The following is a 15,132-nucleotide window of genomic DNA, read 5'->3' on the forward strand; positions in this document are numbered from 1 at the left end:
TGAGTTTAATATTAGGTGGCATGATAATAGCTAGCATATAGTGCTTATTGTATAATGGGTATGTTTTGATCACTTTGCATATATTACACAATCCTTAAAAGGACCCTGTAAGATGGGTAATAACCCCGTTTTATTAGGAATCCAAAGCATAAAGTAATTTGTCCAAGGGTCACAAAAATGGTAAGTGGCAGGCCTAGAATTTCTGTGTAGATGGTGTGGCTCTAAAGTTGCATTTACAACTAGCGATGATAGCCTTAACAGGGATGTGCTATGGAAAAGGGCCTTTGGAGATAGTCTGCTTTCATCACACCTGGTATTTAACTTGCTGTTTAACCTGGTCAAAAGTTTTCACCTTTTCCTTCTCTGTGAGAGACTCTGAAATAAGCCTACCTACCTTTTGCTGAAATCCCTGCCTCTACATGAAGTGTTAATTTCCTCAAGAGTTTCCGACCTTAAAGAAAGATAATGAGTTAATTCTCAAAGATCTTGAAGAGATGGTGCTTAAAAGACCTAAAAATTATGGAGGGAGGAATTGCCTCCCGTTTGTTCTTTACACTTTTCTGGGTCCATTCTAGTTTTACCTCTAATGGTTAAGTACATGGATAATTGTACATAGTAGTCTAACCTATGGAAATTCCTCCTGGAATGTTAGAGCGATGTCTATCCTTCATCAGAACTTACAGAGCCCGTTTGTGCTTTTCAAAGCCTAAATTTAACAGTCATTAAAGTCTACCCAAGCAACTGTGTTGCCTGCATGAGCTCTAAAATGATTCCATGAACAGTTTTTCCTGCCGCCTTGACTTTGTCATGATTCTTTGGCAAATTCCTGGATTCAACTAAATTCTATTCTGCACCTGCCCCCTCATAAAGCAGTGTTTTGGGGATGGGGGGAGCCTTAAATCCTGTTAAACACTGTGTACTCAGCTAAGACACTTGTGTATATCCTCACTTGTCAAGTCTAGAGGTGACACTTCAGAGGATGCAACTACTTTTTTACTCAAGGTTTTTAAATTTTATTGAAGTATAGGTGATTTACAGTGTTAATTTCTGTTGTACAGCAGTGACTTATATTGATACATATTCTTTCATGTTCTTTTCTATTCTGGTTTATCACAGGATAGTGAATGTAGTTCCCTGTGCTATACAGTAGGACTTTGTTTATCCATTCTACATATAATAGTGTACATATTACTAGTCCCAAACTCCCAATCCTTCTGTCCATCCTTAACAACCATAAGTCTGTTCTGTATGTATGTCAGTCTGTTTCTGTTTCATGAGTATGTTCATTTGTGTCATTTTTGGGTTTTTTCTTTTTCTTTTTTGGATGTACAACACAGCATACAGGTCCTTGCCTCTCTGGCCAGGGATCATGCCCATACCCTCTGCAGTGGAAGCACAGATTCTTAACCACTGGACCATACCAGGGAAGTCCCTTTGTAGACATTTTTTTTCCCCTTTATAGACTTGTTAACAATGGCCATTTTGACTGGTGTGACATGGCCATGGTGAGTGGTGTATATATATAAATAAACTCACAGTTTATAATTTTTATTGGAGTATAGTTGATTTAATCTAGTTTTGATTTGCATTGCTTTAACGGTGTGATGAGCATCTTTTCGTCTGCCTATTGGCCATTTGTATGTTTTCTTTGGAGACGTGTCTGTTTAGGTATTCTGCCCATCTTTCAGTTGGGCTGTTTTTCTTCAGTGGAGTCGTATGACCTGTTTGTATATTTTGGAAATTAATCCCTTGTCAGTCACATCATTTGCAATATCTTCCAGTACGTAGGTTGTCTTTTAGTTTTGATTCTGGTTTCCTTTGCTGTATAAAAGCTTGTAAGTTTGAGTAGGTCCCATTAGTTTATTTTTGCTTTTATTTCTGTTGTCTTGGGAGACTACCCTGAGAAGTCATCAGTATGATTTGTGCCAGAGAATGTTTTGCCTATGTTCTCTTTTAGGAGTTTTATGATGTCTTAAAATTGTCTGTGTCACCTCCCTAGTGGCTCAGATGGTAGAGTCTGCCTGCAATGCAAGAGACCCGGGTTCAATCCCTGGGTTGGGAAGATCCCCTGGAGAAGGAAATGGCAACCCACTCTAGTATTTTTGCCTGGAAAATCTCATGGATGGAGGAGCCTGGGGGGCTACAGTCCGTGAGGTCACAAAGAGTCAGACAGGACTAAACAATTTTCACATACATATGTTTGTAAGCCATTTGAGTTCATTTTGTGGCTCAGCTGGTAAAGAATCCACCTGCCATGTGGGAGACCTGGGTTCAGTCCCTGGGTTAGGAGGATCCCCTGGAGAAGGGAAAGGCTACCCACTCCAGTATTCTGGCCTGGAGAATTCCATGGACTATATAGTCCATGGGCTCGCAAAGAGTCGGACACAACTGAGTGACTTTCACTTTCACTTTGTGTATGGTATGAGGTGTGTTCTACCTTCTTTGGTTTACATGAGACTGTAAAGATGAGTTGTCCATAGGTGTTATGTGTTTAATTCTGAACTCTGTTTTGTTCCATTGATTCATGTGTCTGTCTTTGTACCGGTATCAAGCTGTTTTGATTACTGTAGCTTTATAGTATTGTCTGATGTCTGGGAGGGTTATGCCTCCTGCTTTGTTCTTTTCCCTAAGGATTGCTTTGGCAGTTCTGGGTCTTTTATGGTTCCATATAAATTTTAGGGTTGGTTCTAGTTCCTGTAGCAAAATGTCATGGGTAATTTGATACGGATCACATTAAATCTATAGATTGCTTTGGGTAGCATGGCCAGAAAAAAAATGAAAATTTTTAAGGAAACTTGAGTTTATCCTAGACTAGCCATCGGAGGGAAAAAAATGAAGTTGGATCCTTTCTTTGTTTCTTACAGCAAAATTAGTTCCCGGCAACTGAAAGATTTAAATATAAGAGCACTAGAAAAATACATGAGATTTAAAAATATGCTCATCAGGATTTCCCTGATGGTCCAGTGGTTAATAATCTGCCTACTAATCCAGGGGACATGAGTTCGATCCCTGGTCTGGGAACATTCCACACGCCTCGGAGCAACCAAGCCTGAGCACCACAACTACTGAAGCCCACACACAGCAACAAAGGCCCAGCACAGCCAAAAATAAAAATTTAAAATATATACTTACATATCAGGGGAATTCCTTGGCACTCCACGGGACTCCATGCTTTCACTGCCAAAGGTGCAGATTCCATCACGGGTCAGGGAACTTAAGATCTTGCAAGCTGTGCTGTGTGGCAATAAATGAATGAATGATAGGGACTCAGAAAAATAGGCAAAGGGTATGAAGAGCTCCAGGGAAGCAAAAATAAATGACTAATAAAACATGGAGAAGTGTTTTATTTTATTCATCAGGAAATGCAAATTGTTTGGTAAGCTCTTGCCAGAGTGTGGGAGAAATGGGCCCTCAAACATGGTGTTATCAATTGATGAACTTCATAGAAGGCAACTTGAGGCAATTCTGCTCCTGAATATTAGTCTTAGAGATTTGGTTACAAATATGTATGAAATGCTGTTCATACAGGGATATTCTTTTCAGTGTTTTTTGCCTATAGCAAAATGTTGGTACTATCAAGGTTCTGGCTAAGTCTATCTGTGGAACATCCCCCCTGCAATGAAAGGCTGGAGAGATACAGAACAGTCCTCAATATATAAGTGAAAGAAACTTCTAGACAGTGGATTCCATGGTATCTTATTACACACATATATGTATATTGTATTAAATATATATGTATATATGCAGTCCAGTGGTTAAGACTGCTTCCACTGCAGGGCATGGATTCAATCCCTAGTTGGGGAACTGAGATCCCACATGCCATGTGGTGTGGCCAAAGAAAAGAATATATAAACATGAACACGCATAGAATATTTTAGGAAGGACACATAAACTGGTAATAATGGTTGTCTCAAGGAAGGACCCAGGTTGCTGATATCCTCTGGTACTTTATAAATACTGTACTGTATGCATTTTTTCTTAGCTAAAATGACTAGGATTAAGAAAACAAAAACCAGAAGTGCATTCATTCAGCCAGGCATGAGCTGAATTATGTATTCAGTTCTATGACAATAATGTATCACTTTCGTGTCTTGTTTTCTGAGGTTTCTTTTCTCCACAGTAAAATTGTAAGCTCTCTTCCAAGACAAAAACCTGCGTAGCTGGGGGCTCAATAATTATTAATAGTTAACAAAAAGAGCCCTCTGAGGTGTGCTATTCCCCCACCGAATTCTTTCAAATTCTCTGTGCCTTCCCTGCCACAGTCGTTCTGTAGATTCCATTTGGATGTTTGAATCCAGATATCATGCCCCCTTGTAGGTAACTTTAGTGGGACCAGTTGGGTAGGAGAGGTTGGGAGTGTGTCTGCAAATCTAGTCTGAGGTGGCTCGCTTGCCAGCTCAGTTGGGGATGACAAGCTCCTAACCTTTCTGATTCTATTCTTAATTCAAAAACAGAAGGGAGGCGGTCTCTTTAAGAATTGTTGTGACGGCCCCGCCCTTTTAAGAGATCAGCTGAATCTGTGAGTCACGTGACTTCAGCGTCTCTTCCGTCCTCTGAAGTTGGGACCACATGAGCAGCTATGAAAAGCCTATCCGGGGCTGGGGGTACTGTGCCCCCAGCCCCGTGCTCCTCCTGAGTCTACTGATGGCAGCTCCATTTGGCCTGCTGGGGGAGGAGACCCGCCAGGTAAGGGGCTAGAGCAATAGGTGTTTCAGCATATGCTGCCTTGAAGGGTGGTTGGAATCTAGGACAACCGAAGGGTGGGGATGAAAGGTGCTTGCATTGAGGAATTGGGTCAGCCATGGGTCACGGTACAGGATTATGGAGTAGGACGGATGTGGTGGAATCTGGACCCTGACTTAGCCCTGAGTGAGCCAGGTCCAAGCAAGTGTTGGATTTTTTTCTTCCTCTCAGCTGTGTGCCCTGATCTCTCCACCAGGGTTAGGGCAGTTTTGGCTCTACCCGCCTCTCTTCCACCCAATGTCTGCCCTTTACAGTGAGGTTCTCTTAGCTCCCACACACATTCCTCTTGCACTCTTTCCCCATCATTTTGCAAGCCCCCTCTCACCCCCAAACATCTTTGTCCTGTGTCTCTCCCTGACTCTGTTCTCTTGACCATCCTCTACTCCTTGTTCCAGGTGTCTCTGAAGGTCATCTCTAACTGGCCGGACTTTTCCCAGAATCTGCTTCATATTCGGGCAGTGGGTACCAACTCCACGCTGCACTATGTGTGGAGCAGCCTTGGTCCCCCAGCAGTGCTGTTGGTGGCCACCAACACCCCCAACAGCACCCTGAGTGTCAACTGGAGCCTCCTGCTCTCCTCTGATCCTGACGGGGGCCTGATGGTGCTCCCCAAGGAGAGCATCCAGTTTTCTTCTGCCCTTGTCTTTACCAGGGTGAGGAGGTTGGGGGAGATCCGAGGGGAAGAGTGCAGAGGAGAGGGTTCATTCCAGTTAGAGGGAGAAATTGAAGACTGGGAGTAGGTGAAGTAGAGTCCTGTGTGAGAGCCTGGGGTGGGGCCAGTGAGTGCAGGGTGGTGATTCAGGAGAAAGCTGGACTCGGGCAAACCCTGTCCCCCCCCCCCCAGCTGTTTGAGTTTGACAGCACCAACATGTCTGATGCGGCCTCAAGGCCTCCAGGAAAATCATATCCCCCATACTCCTTGGCCAATTTCTCCTGGAACAACATCACTGACTCACTGGATCCTGCCACCCTCAGCGCCACATTTCGAGGCCACCCCGTTCACGACCCCACTGGGGCTTTTGCCAATGGCAGCCTGGACTTCAGGGTAAGGATATAGGGAATTTGAACTCAAAAGGCTGGTTTATGAGGGTGGGAGTTAATGATAGGGGTTGCCTTCAAACACAGGCATCCACCTGCTTCCCTCCTCTCCCATGCCTCTTCCATCTTAGGTCCAGGCCTTCTCCACATCTGGCCGACCAGCCCAACCCCCTCGCCTCCTGCACTCGGCGGACACCTGCCAGCTAGAGGTGGCCCTGGTAGGGGCCTCTGCCCGGGGAAACCGCTCCCTGTTTGGGCTGGAGGTAGCCACCTTGGGCCAGGGCCCTGGCTGCCCCTCAATGCAGGAGCAGCACTCCATCGATGATGAGTATGCCCCTGCTGTCTTCCAGGTGAGGCTTCCAGCAGAAAAGCAGACAGGTGGGGGTGTGAAGGGGGACTCTATCAGGACCTCCGAATCATTCAACAATTTACTATTGAGCAACACTTCATTCAGTTCCTTTAAGTGCTGGACACTATGCTAATGAATTTAGCCCAGAGGAAAGGCAATACAGTGTGACTATTGCTCTGACTGGTGGGATGTGCAAGGGCCTGGGGTCCCAGAGTTGGGAGTTGGTGCAGGCTTGTTGAGTGTTGAGACTGGGAAAGGACTCAGTGCCATCCAGCTGTGAGTTCTAGAACCAGGCCTAGGATTCAGGACAACTCATGACAGAGGGAGGCTGTGAAAGGGCAGGGGAACAGAAGGGTCAAGCATCTTTTGTCCTCCTCAACCTGTGTGTTTGCGTTTCTCCTCAGTTGGACCAGCTGCTATGGGGCTCCCTCCCATCAGGCTTCATGCAATGGCGACCAGTGGCTTTCTCCCAGAAGCAGGGCAGCCGGGAATCAGCCATGCCCTGCCAATCTTCCCCGCTCTACCCGACCTTGGCATACCTTCTCCCCCAGTCACCTGTTGTCCGAGCCTTCTTTAAGACCCAGAACAACTTCTGTGCCTTCAATCTGACATTTGGGGCTTCCACAGGCCCTGGCTACTGGGACCAACACTACCTCAGCTGGTGAGAGTCAAGGCCTGGGCCATGGGTTTGGGAGGTTAAAGTAGAGGAAGGGTAGGCCTCTCAGCCTTCCCTCCTGAGCCTGATTCCCTCTCTTTCTCACTCTGCTTGCTCTAGGTCCATGCTCCTGGGTGTGGGCACCCCTCCAGTGGATGCCTTGTCCCCGCTAGTCCTAGGCATCATGGCAGTGGCCCTAGGTGCTCCAGCACTCATGCTGCTGGCAGGAGGCCTGTTTCTGCTGCTGGGCCGCAAGCGGTACTCTGAATACCAGTCCGTAAACTGAGGCCTGCTCTCCAGAGGAGAGGACATTACTGGACCTGCCTTGCTGGCCTGCAGGTTTGAGGGTCAGTATTCCCAGCCAGCTCCTCCTCTTTCCTATCTTCCTTTTCGGTAGAACCTCAGATCAGCCTCAGCTTCCTGGGGGAACCAGGCGGGGCTTCCTTCCAACTCTGAGGAGGGACCAAACACAGAATGATTGCTAGAGGGAGGGTCCCCTCCGTGTTGTCTCCCCGTTCCTCCACCATCCCATTTCCCTTGAATGAGACTCACAGGCCTAAGTGAGAGAGGCCTTCTGACTGTTTGCTGCCCTGGAAGGCATGAAATAGACTAGTTTTTTTTTTCCCACAGGGCTTGTCTCTCAATGTGGTGCATTGTTGGGCAGGTTTGGACCTGGTTCCAGGGAATGAGGGGGCTGGAGGAGGGGCGTGGAAGGCAAGTTCTTTTTGAAGCCTCATTTCCTCATCAGGCCTAGTTCTCTCCCTTGCCGTGGGACCAGGCTCCTGCCAGCCACTCTTCAATATGTGGAGCTGGGAGGTTTCTGGTGCAGTCTGAATCAAATAAGGAAGGGACACTTGAGGTTAAGGGGCAAACCCGACAGAAGAGCCAAGAAAGACGGTGGTATTTATTAATTGTTTATTATTATATACACATTCAGACGGCGTTAACATCAACCACCATGCCTTCCAACCACTCCCAGCCACCACACGTATGGGCATGCACGCACATACACACACACACACCTCTTAGGAAGCAGGTTTCCCTGTCTGCTCCTCTTCTCACAGGAGAGATATGACTAGGCACTTTGGAGGTGCAAAGTTACAGGGACTTAAAGGGTTGGAAGAGAGGAGTCAGCCACTCTGGGCTGGAGCATCTATCACTGACTTGGCTGAGGCTAAAGGGCCTATGAAGGCCAGTCATGGAGGGTCCTGAACCCAGGTCCTCAGAAGGGTTTTCACCAAACAGGAAAGTCCTATTTGATCTGATGCCCAGCCTTTACCTAAAGCACAGGCAATGTTTCCAGTCTCTTGGAGGCCCTCTGCTTAGACACCCAGCACAGAAATGGTCAGAGTTTTGGCTATGCTCTGCCGGCTGCCTCAAGCAGGAGGCTGCAGAGTGGGGAGCAGAGTCCAGCCTTTGTGGGCCCTGGTGGCTGCAGTCAGAGGCTGCTAAGGAAGGAACCATGCCTCTGCCCCTGGTCCCGTGTCCTCAGCATTCTTAAGGAACATGGCTGTCCACCTCTTTCCCTGAAAGACTGTTTAAGTCCCTCCCAAATAATTGTCCCAGGCTCCTAAAATGAAGGGGAGCACCCCAGGCTCTGACTGGACAGCACCCCTGTCGGGGCAGTAGGTGGGTTCATCCCACCCAGGAACAAAGAGGGCAGGGCAGCTCAGCCCCGGGAGCGGGGCCTGTAGTCTGAGGCTGAGCGGGCATGGTCAGGGTAATCCAGGCGGCTCTCCGAGGCAGTGAGCATGCGTTCAGGCTCCACCACGAACATGTAGTAGAAGTTCCACATCAGCATGGACAGCAGAGGCAGGAACGTCAGGCCGTAGCCAAAGCCTCGGAAGGAGCGGCCCACAGCGAAGGTCAGCCAGTATATAAGCCTGGGAGGCAAGAAAAGTTCGGGCTTTCCTTGAGGGAAGTGCATCAGCTAACAGGTTGATGATAGGGAGAGTGGAAAGTGAGGGAGGCAGATGGGGGTTGGTTGGCACAACTGATACCTCTAAAAATAACGAGTGTTCATGCACTGACGTATGTGCCAGGCATGGTACTAATTACTTTAGGGGCACTATTTAATTTAGTCCTCACATCTCTATGAAGCGTGTATATTATTCACCTCCCTCTTTGTATACTTCTCAAATTTGAATTAAAAAGTTTTGAGTAGGCAATATACATTTACATGGTTCAAAATTCAAAGGCACCACTGAGTATAGTAAAATGTTTTCCTTTACTGATTCCCAGATACTCTGTTCTTTCTTCACCTCTTCACCTCTATACTACTCCCACCCCAGACATCCAATATTATGGTTTCTTGTACGTCGTGAAGTTTTCTCTGTATATAAGCAAGAAAATTTATGTTTTCCTCCCCTGCCTCTTTTTTTTTTTTTGAGGTTTGGGAGCATACTATTCCGTGGGGTCGCAAACAGTCGGACATGACTGAGTGACTGAACTGAACTGAGCATACTATAGAGACTGTTCTGCACGTTGATTTTTTTTCTCCCCATTTAATGCATCTTGGAGATTATGTCATTGTGTGTGTGTCCTCAGTTGCTCAGTTGTGTCCGACTCCGTGGGACTCCATGGGCTGTAGCCCACCAGGCTCCTCTGTCCATGGAACTTTCCAGGCAAGAATACTGGAGTGGGTTGCCATTTCCTACTCCAGGGGATCTTCCCAACCCAGGGATTGAACCCACATCTCCTGCATCTCCCGCATTGGCAGGTGGATTCTTTACCACTGAACCCACCTGAGAAGCGATTGTGTTGTATCAGTATATAAAGAGCTTCATTATTTCGCAGCTGCAGTACATTCCATTGTGTTTATTTCCCCTTTTGTAGATGGAGAAACTAAGATTCCAAAAGGTTAAGACGGGTCCATTGTCACATATTGGGGAAACAGTAAAACCATGACTTGAACCCATGCCTGTTCATCAGCCTCTCTCCTGCCATTATAGAGGGGCTGAGGGAAAGAAGAGAGTAAGGAAGCCAGCTTCAAGAGAGCTTGAAGCCCAGAGGGATGGATCAGGCACAACTAAATTTCCCCTTTTGGAAGATCCATTCAAAAATACACACCCCTTAGTGGGAGGAGGGCAGCAGTTTCCTCTTAACTTATGAAGGACCACCTATTACAAAATTGAGATGCCCCTATATTTTTACCTGTGTAATAGAGGGAAGAGTACACGCTGCAAGTAACTTGCCCATAGAGAAGGACCCTGGATGAGAGAGGGAAGGGACTTGGGTTCTAGTCCTGCCTCTGCGGCTGACAGACTTATGCAACTCTTCTCCCCCAGTCTGTAGTTACTTCCTCTCATAGTCATTTTCTCTCTGTAAAACGGGTAAGATGGACCAGACAACCGCCGGTCCTTTAGCTCCCTGATGATTCTTACTGCTTAAACCAAATTAAACCAACTTCTTATCTGAGATCAGCGTTCCCTGAGAAGGAGATAGGAGGTTGAGTTACATGAACAGCAACATATTTATCTTGGAAAACATCTACTGGAAGAACACTCAGGGCTGTATGACGGTCAGGAGACTGGCAGGATGAATGACCATTAGACTACACTTAGAAGTGACAGGAAGACAGATTTTAGCTTAAAAGGAAGAATGCTTTAGCAGTTAAAGCCACCTGGAATCCTATATGGAAAATAGCAGGACTTCCCTAGTGGTCCAGTGGTTTAAGGATCCACCTGCCAATGCAGGGGACACAGGTTCGATTCCTACTCCAGGATGCTGAAGCATGGTCCTACATGGTATAGGACAACTAAGACCCTGTGCCACAACTACTGAGCCCGTGCCCTAGAGCCTGCGAGCCCCAATTACTGAGCCCACATGCTGCAACTACTGAAGCTCGTGTGCTTTGAGCCTGTGCTCCAAAACAAGCCCACATGCTGCAGCTAGAGAGTAGCCCCCACTTGCTACAACTAGAGAAAGCCCTTCCTCAGAAACAAAGACCCAGCACAGCCATAAATAAATAAATATGATAAAATCTTTTTTAAACGAAAATAACAAAAGGAAATGTATTAGGGGGAAAAAATGTAAAGATCTGCATTTCTGAAAGACTTCAGAAATTCAAAGGTGCCTTTCTGGGTCAACATAGTTTACATGAAAATACCCCTAAGGATCTTCAAATTCTAAATGAAAGAAGAGTAATGAGGCTGCTATGAGATCTATGTGCCCTCAATTTGGATGAACAGGACAATCCCTTGACCAGCCCCCACCCCCTCCCATTTGATAAGCAGAATTTCCTGCCTAGAGGGAAAGAGACAGGCTAGTGAAGGGACCAGGACCATTTAGCAAAGTAAGCACTGGGAGAGCAGACTGTTGGGAGTCAGAATTGAGAGCTATTGTCAAAGATCTGAATTGACTAGAGAATTCCAGAGGTTAGAGTCGGGGCAGAAGTTTTTAGCACAATATAAAAGAGAACTTTCTAAAAATTAGGACTTTTGATAAATGAAATAAGACTGCTTTATAAAGAACAAAGCATTTGGTCACAGGGGATGTTCAACCAATGTTCAGCCAACGGCCACCTGACCAGAGTGTCATAGAGGAGTGGCTGCAATGGGTGAGAAGTTGGTCTAGGTGACACCCGAAAGCCCTTCCCGTTCTAGGTTGATATATGTGTCTTATGAAAGACATAGGAGCTGCCAAGTGAGGTAAAGTGCAAGGCAGAAAGTGGACTCAACTTTCCAAGGTGCACATTTGGGCTGATTCAGAATCCAGAATCTCCCTGGCTCTGCAGCCATTCAGATGCCCAGGCCCCTTAAGCACCACCACCTCCCCTGTGCCCCACCCCCAGCCCCAACTCACCGGGAGATGGCAAAGAGACCAGTGAGTAGAGGGAGCAGTTTGAGGGTATCTTGGGGCAGGTAGGTGGAAAGCACAGCCAGGTTGAAGAAGTAGAGGATGAAGAGCTGGACCGACTGGGCCACATATCGCCGGTGGATCTCCACCTCCCGCCGTGGCTCCCCAAAGGGCCGAAGGGCAGAAAAGCACAACAGGCTCAGCCCGTACACCAGGATCCCTGGGTGGGGTTGGAGAACACACAGGATCAGGTGAGGGGGGTCAGGTGAGGAAGCAGGTGGCAGAGTCTGTAGCATGAGCATGGGCTCTGCACCCTGGGCGGGGCTGAGGTGGTCCTGAGTGGAGATGGGCACACAGGGGGACAGGGTGTGGGAGGCCCTGAGGGTTCAGGTCTAGTAAAGGGACACTTTCCTGCTCTCCAAGTCAGGCGGGCCCTGCCCTCCAGTCCAACTCCCAGACGCCCCCTCCCTTCACGCAGGGCCCAGGCTCACCCAGTACAATGGGGAAGGTGGCAAAGACCCCACAGCGCAAGGTGTAGATGAGACGGGAACTCATGGTCGGCAGGCGTGGGGCATCGAAGGGCAGGAAGGCATATGCCCCGTAGAGCAGGCAGGGGAAGAGGATGAGGGCAGCTCCCACCGAGGCCACGGCCCTCAGTGCCTCTCGGCCTCCACATCCCCCACAGCCCCCACAGGAGTGGCCAGGCGGCTTCACCACTGCTTCGGCCCACTTGCACTCCGGGGGCTCAGGGTGGGTAGCCCGGGTAGGCAGGAAGGTCCGACGGTGCTCGCCCTCGCTGGCCTCACAGCACACAACGAGGTCCTCCTGGGGCCGCCGCTCAATGCACTGTAGGTCGATGGGCACGAAGGCCCGGGCTGCCTTCTCGGGCAGCAGGCTAGCTTCATCTTCGGGCAACTCCTCCAGTTTGGTGTGTGGCTCTGACTCAGGGGGCTCAGGCTCAATGTTCCTCCAGCCAGGGGGATCTGGGAATGGGGCACTGGGCTGGGGGCCAGTTCCCCAAGGCAAAGTGGCAGCCTCACTTACTGTGCTGTCTAGACCATCCTCGGTTCTCTCTCCGGCTGTGGGAGACTCAGCTGAAGACTCCACTCTAGAGGACTCAGCTCCAAGGGACTCAACCCCATCTTCCCCTTCCAGCTTCCGGCCATTGGGGACCAAGGCCTGGGTTGGGCTCTTCTCCAGGGTCTCAGGCCCCTTCACTTCCAGCAGGGCCAGAGTCTCGGGTTCTGTCATCCTGGGACCTGACTTCTGAAATCTACCACAAAGTCATGTCACCCTGGAGGGAGCAGAGCGAAGTTCTGTCAGAAGCTGCCATCATCTGGCCCTCAGGAGGGGTTGATAGAACCGCAACTCTCCAGGGCAGCTGGGCTTTAGCCCCTTCTGGGATCTCAGAGAGAACCTGATCTGGAGGAAGGTGTTCAAACAGTGGGAGGCAGGAGAGAAGTGAGCAGCTGAAATGGAGGCACCCTTTTGACATCAAATGCTATTCAGCAGGAGAGGGTGAGTCAGGGGGCACAGGCCCTGGCGGTTATGGCCTCAGCCAGCCTCCACCCACGTCTTCTACCCCCTCCACCAAAACCCAATGGGGTCATGGCCACCCTAATGCAGGAATAGAAGGAAAGGGAGATATTTAGCATTTTGACAAGGGCTTTCTTCCCATGAAGGATCTTGTGAACAGAAAACTGCCCCTTCTCCTCCACACCTTCCCTTCCCCTGCAGATCCCCAACTGGAACTTACCTGGCAGCTGACACCCATGATTTGCCAATAGATCTGTCCCAAGAAGCTGGCAGTGGGCAGTGCACCCTAGTCTTTTGTCTCCAATCTGGATACTTGGTCAGTTTCCAAACTTCTCAGTAACCCACCCCCTATGTCTCTGGAGGGCCTGGGTGGATCCATTCTGACCTCTAAGTCTAATGAAGGTTGTTTCCCATGTCTCCTCTCTGGTCTTTGTCCCCTCCCTGCTGTCCTCCATCTCACTGCTTCTGGATGGGGCTGATTTCCCTCTCTCCACCTCCCCAAGGACCTCCTACCCCCTACTGTGTGGACCCATGACACCCTCTTACTTTCCATCTGGAGAGAGGTAGAGGGTCCCCAGCGTCCGGGAAGGAGCTGCCCAGCTCTTCTGCTGGCTCTGCAAGTATTCCTTTCCGTCTCCCTCCCTTTACCTGTGTCTCCAAACCTGTCTGACCAGAGCAGGTGGGGCCCAGTTTAAAGGGAAAGGCCCCGCCCTGCTGAATCTGCCGACAGAAAAAGCATTAAAGGAGGACGTCATGCTTTCTGAGCCTAGAGGTGTGTGTTCTGGAAACATGGGATGTGTAGGAACTCCCAGCACAGGAAAGCAAAGGGGGAAGAGTGGGTTTCTGCATCAAAGGGCTCTTGAAATAGATTGGGATACCCCAAAAGAAGTAGAATTACTACCCTTTTTCATTCAGTATTTACTGGGCACCTATTATTAGTTAGGCACTATTCGAGGGACAGACACAGGAAAGAACAAGATGACAGGCAAAGTCTCTGTGCTTAAAAAGCTGGCTCTATTGGGGTAACAGATAATCAAGAAGCCTAGCAACTAAACCAACATGACAATATCAATAGGGAGAAACTTTGCCAAAGTGATATTTGAGCTGTGACCTGATGGGAAATCTGGAGAATGAATGTTCCAGACAGAGGAACAGCAAGTGAAAGGCCAATGAGTGGGAAAGACAGGTTGTTTCAGGACAGAAAGGTCAGTCGATGTCTGGAAAGTGCATTTATGTTCCCACTACAGCGTGTACATGGGTCCACTCAACACTGCTTTTTAGGTTAGGTTTAAGGTTAAGAAAGCAATAGGAATCCAAGGTGATCTTTCCCATGGAAAGACCAGGCAGGCAGAAACATAAGGCTGTTGCTTCTCATTCCTGTGGATCTTTTCCCCTGAAGTCATTTGAGCTTTACGGGGGGAGGGGCAGTGTCTGGGTTGCTCGTGCCTGGGTCTCCAGAACCCAGAATTGTGGCTGGAAGACCGCAGGGGCAGGCGTTCAATAAATGTTTGCTGGGCTGGTTGGAGATTAACAGCAAATGGAAATCTTTGGGTTGGGGTGGGGGAACTGAAGGGCCCAGGTACAGAAGTCCTGTATTGGATGGCCTTTCTCTTATGTCATGCTTGACTCGCCAAGAAATTTTTCACATACACGTTTTTTGTTTAATAGGGAAAGGGGGAGAATTGGAATCATTCTATCCAGTAATCTGAAAGAGGCTCGGCTCAAACGGATGGGCCGAATGACCACTGTCGGACAAAACAAAGTCATGCTCCTAGCTGTGAACCCATCTGCCCAGATCCAGCTTAGCCTCAGCACCCTCGCCGCAGAGTCCACTGCTTGTTGTCTGGCAGCTGTGTCAATAAAGTTTTTCGCAAGGATCTCACCGAAGCCGGAAAGAGGCCAGGCTGCCCAGAGTTAGTTCCGGCAACTTCCAGGGAGGGAAAAAGAGTTTCGCGACATTTGGTAGCAGCAGGCCACTGGCCCGCCACCTGCAGCTGCTATCGCGAGATTTGGC

The 15,132-nt window shown here is 48.6% G+C and overlaps 2 protein-coding genes across 14 annotated transcripts; one reads left to right on the forward strand and one right to left on the reverse strand.

The window, feature by feature from the left end:
• Positions 1 to 4,530: 4,530 nt before the first annotated feature.
• GLMP (glycosylated lysosomal membrane protein) lies at positions 4,531 to 14,996 on the forward strand. Of its 10 annotated transcripts, XR_014054946.1 has the most exons (8): positions 4,531 to 4,576; positions 4,620 to 4,686; positions 5,139 to 5,396; positions 5,588 to 5,788; positions 5,913 to 6,131; positions 6,535 to 6,791; positions 6,906 to 7,132; positions 14,787 to 14,996. XR_014054946.1 is itself a non-coding variant. In XM_081494410.1 (7 exons), exons 2-7 carry the CDS (start codon positions 4,645 to 4,647, stop codon positions 7,069 to 7,071), a joined length of 1,143 nt encoding a protein of 380 aa, XP_081350536.1. In that variant the 5' UTR covers positions 4,531 to 4,576; positions 4,620 to 4,644; the 3' UTR covers positions 7,072 to 9,580. The 10 variants fall into 10 exon arrangements, 6 of the variants coding, with proteins under 6 accessions (XP_081350536.1, XP_081350540.1, XP_081350535.1 ...); XM_081494410.1 differs by lacking the exon at positions 14,787 to 14,996 and having other exon boundaries at positions 6,906 to 9,580; XR_014054945.1 differs by having other exon boundaries at positions 4,556 to 4,686.
• Positions 7,689 to 15,093, reverse strand: TMEM79 (transmembrane protein 79). Of its 4 annotated transcripts, none has more exons than XM_081494415.1 (4): positions 13,339 to 15,093; positions 12,074 to 13,199; positions 11,589 to 11,802; positions 7,689 to 8,668 (listed from the first exon to the last, which is right to left on the reverse strand). In XM_081494415.1, exons 2-4 carry the CDS (start codon positions 12,831 to 12,833, stop codon positions 8,455 to 8,457), a joined length of 1,188 nt encoding a protein of 395 aa, XP_081350541.1. In that variant the 5' UTR covers positions 12,834 to 13,199; positions 13,339 to 15,093; the 3' UTR covers positions 7,689 to 8,454. The 4 variants fall into 4 exon arrangements, with proteins under 4 accessions (XP_081350541.1, XP_081350543.1, XP_081350545.1 ...); XM_081494417.1 differs by having other exon boundaries at positions 12,074 to 12,876; positions 13,339 to 14,917; XM_081494419.1 differs by having other exon boundaries at positions 12,074 to 12,855; positions 13,665 to 13,780.
• Positions 15,094 to 15,132: the final 39 nt, after the last annotated feature.

This window comes from Giraffa tippelskirchi, chromosome 5 (genome assembly GCF_054371585.1).
Source record: "Giraffa tippelskirchi isolate mGirTip1 chromosome 5, T2T-mGirTip1v1.2.pri, whole genome shotgun sequence".
Lineage (NCBI taxonomy): Eukaryota > Metazoa > Chordata > Mammalia > Artiodactyla > Giraffidae > Giraffa > Giraffa tippelskirchi.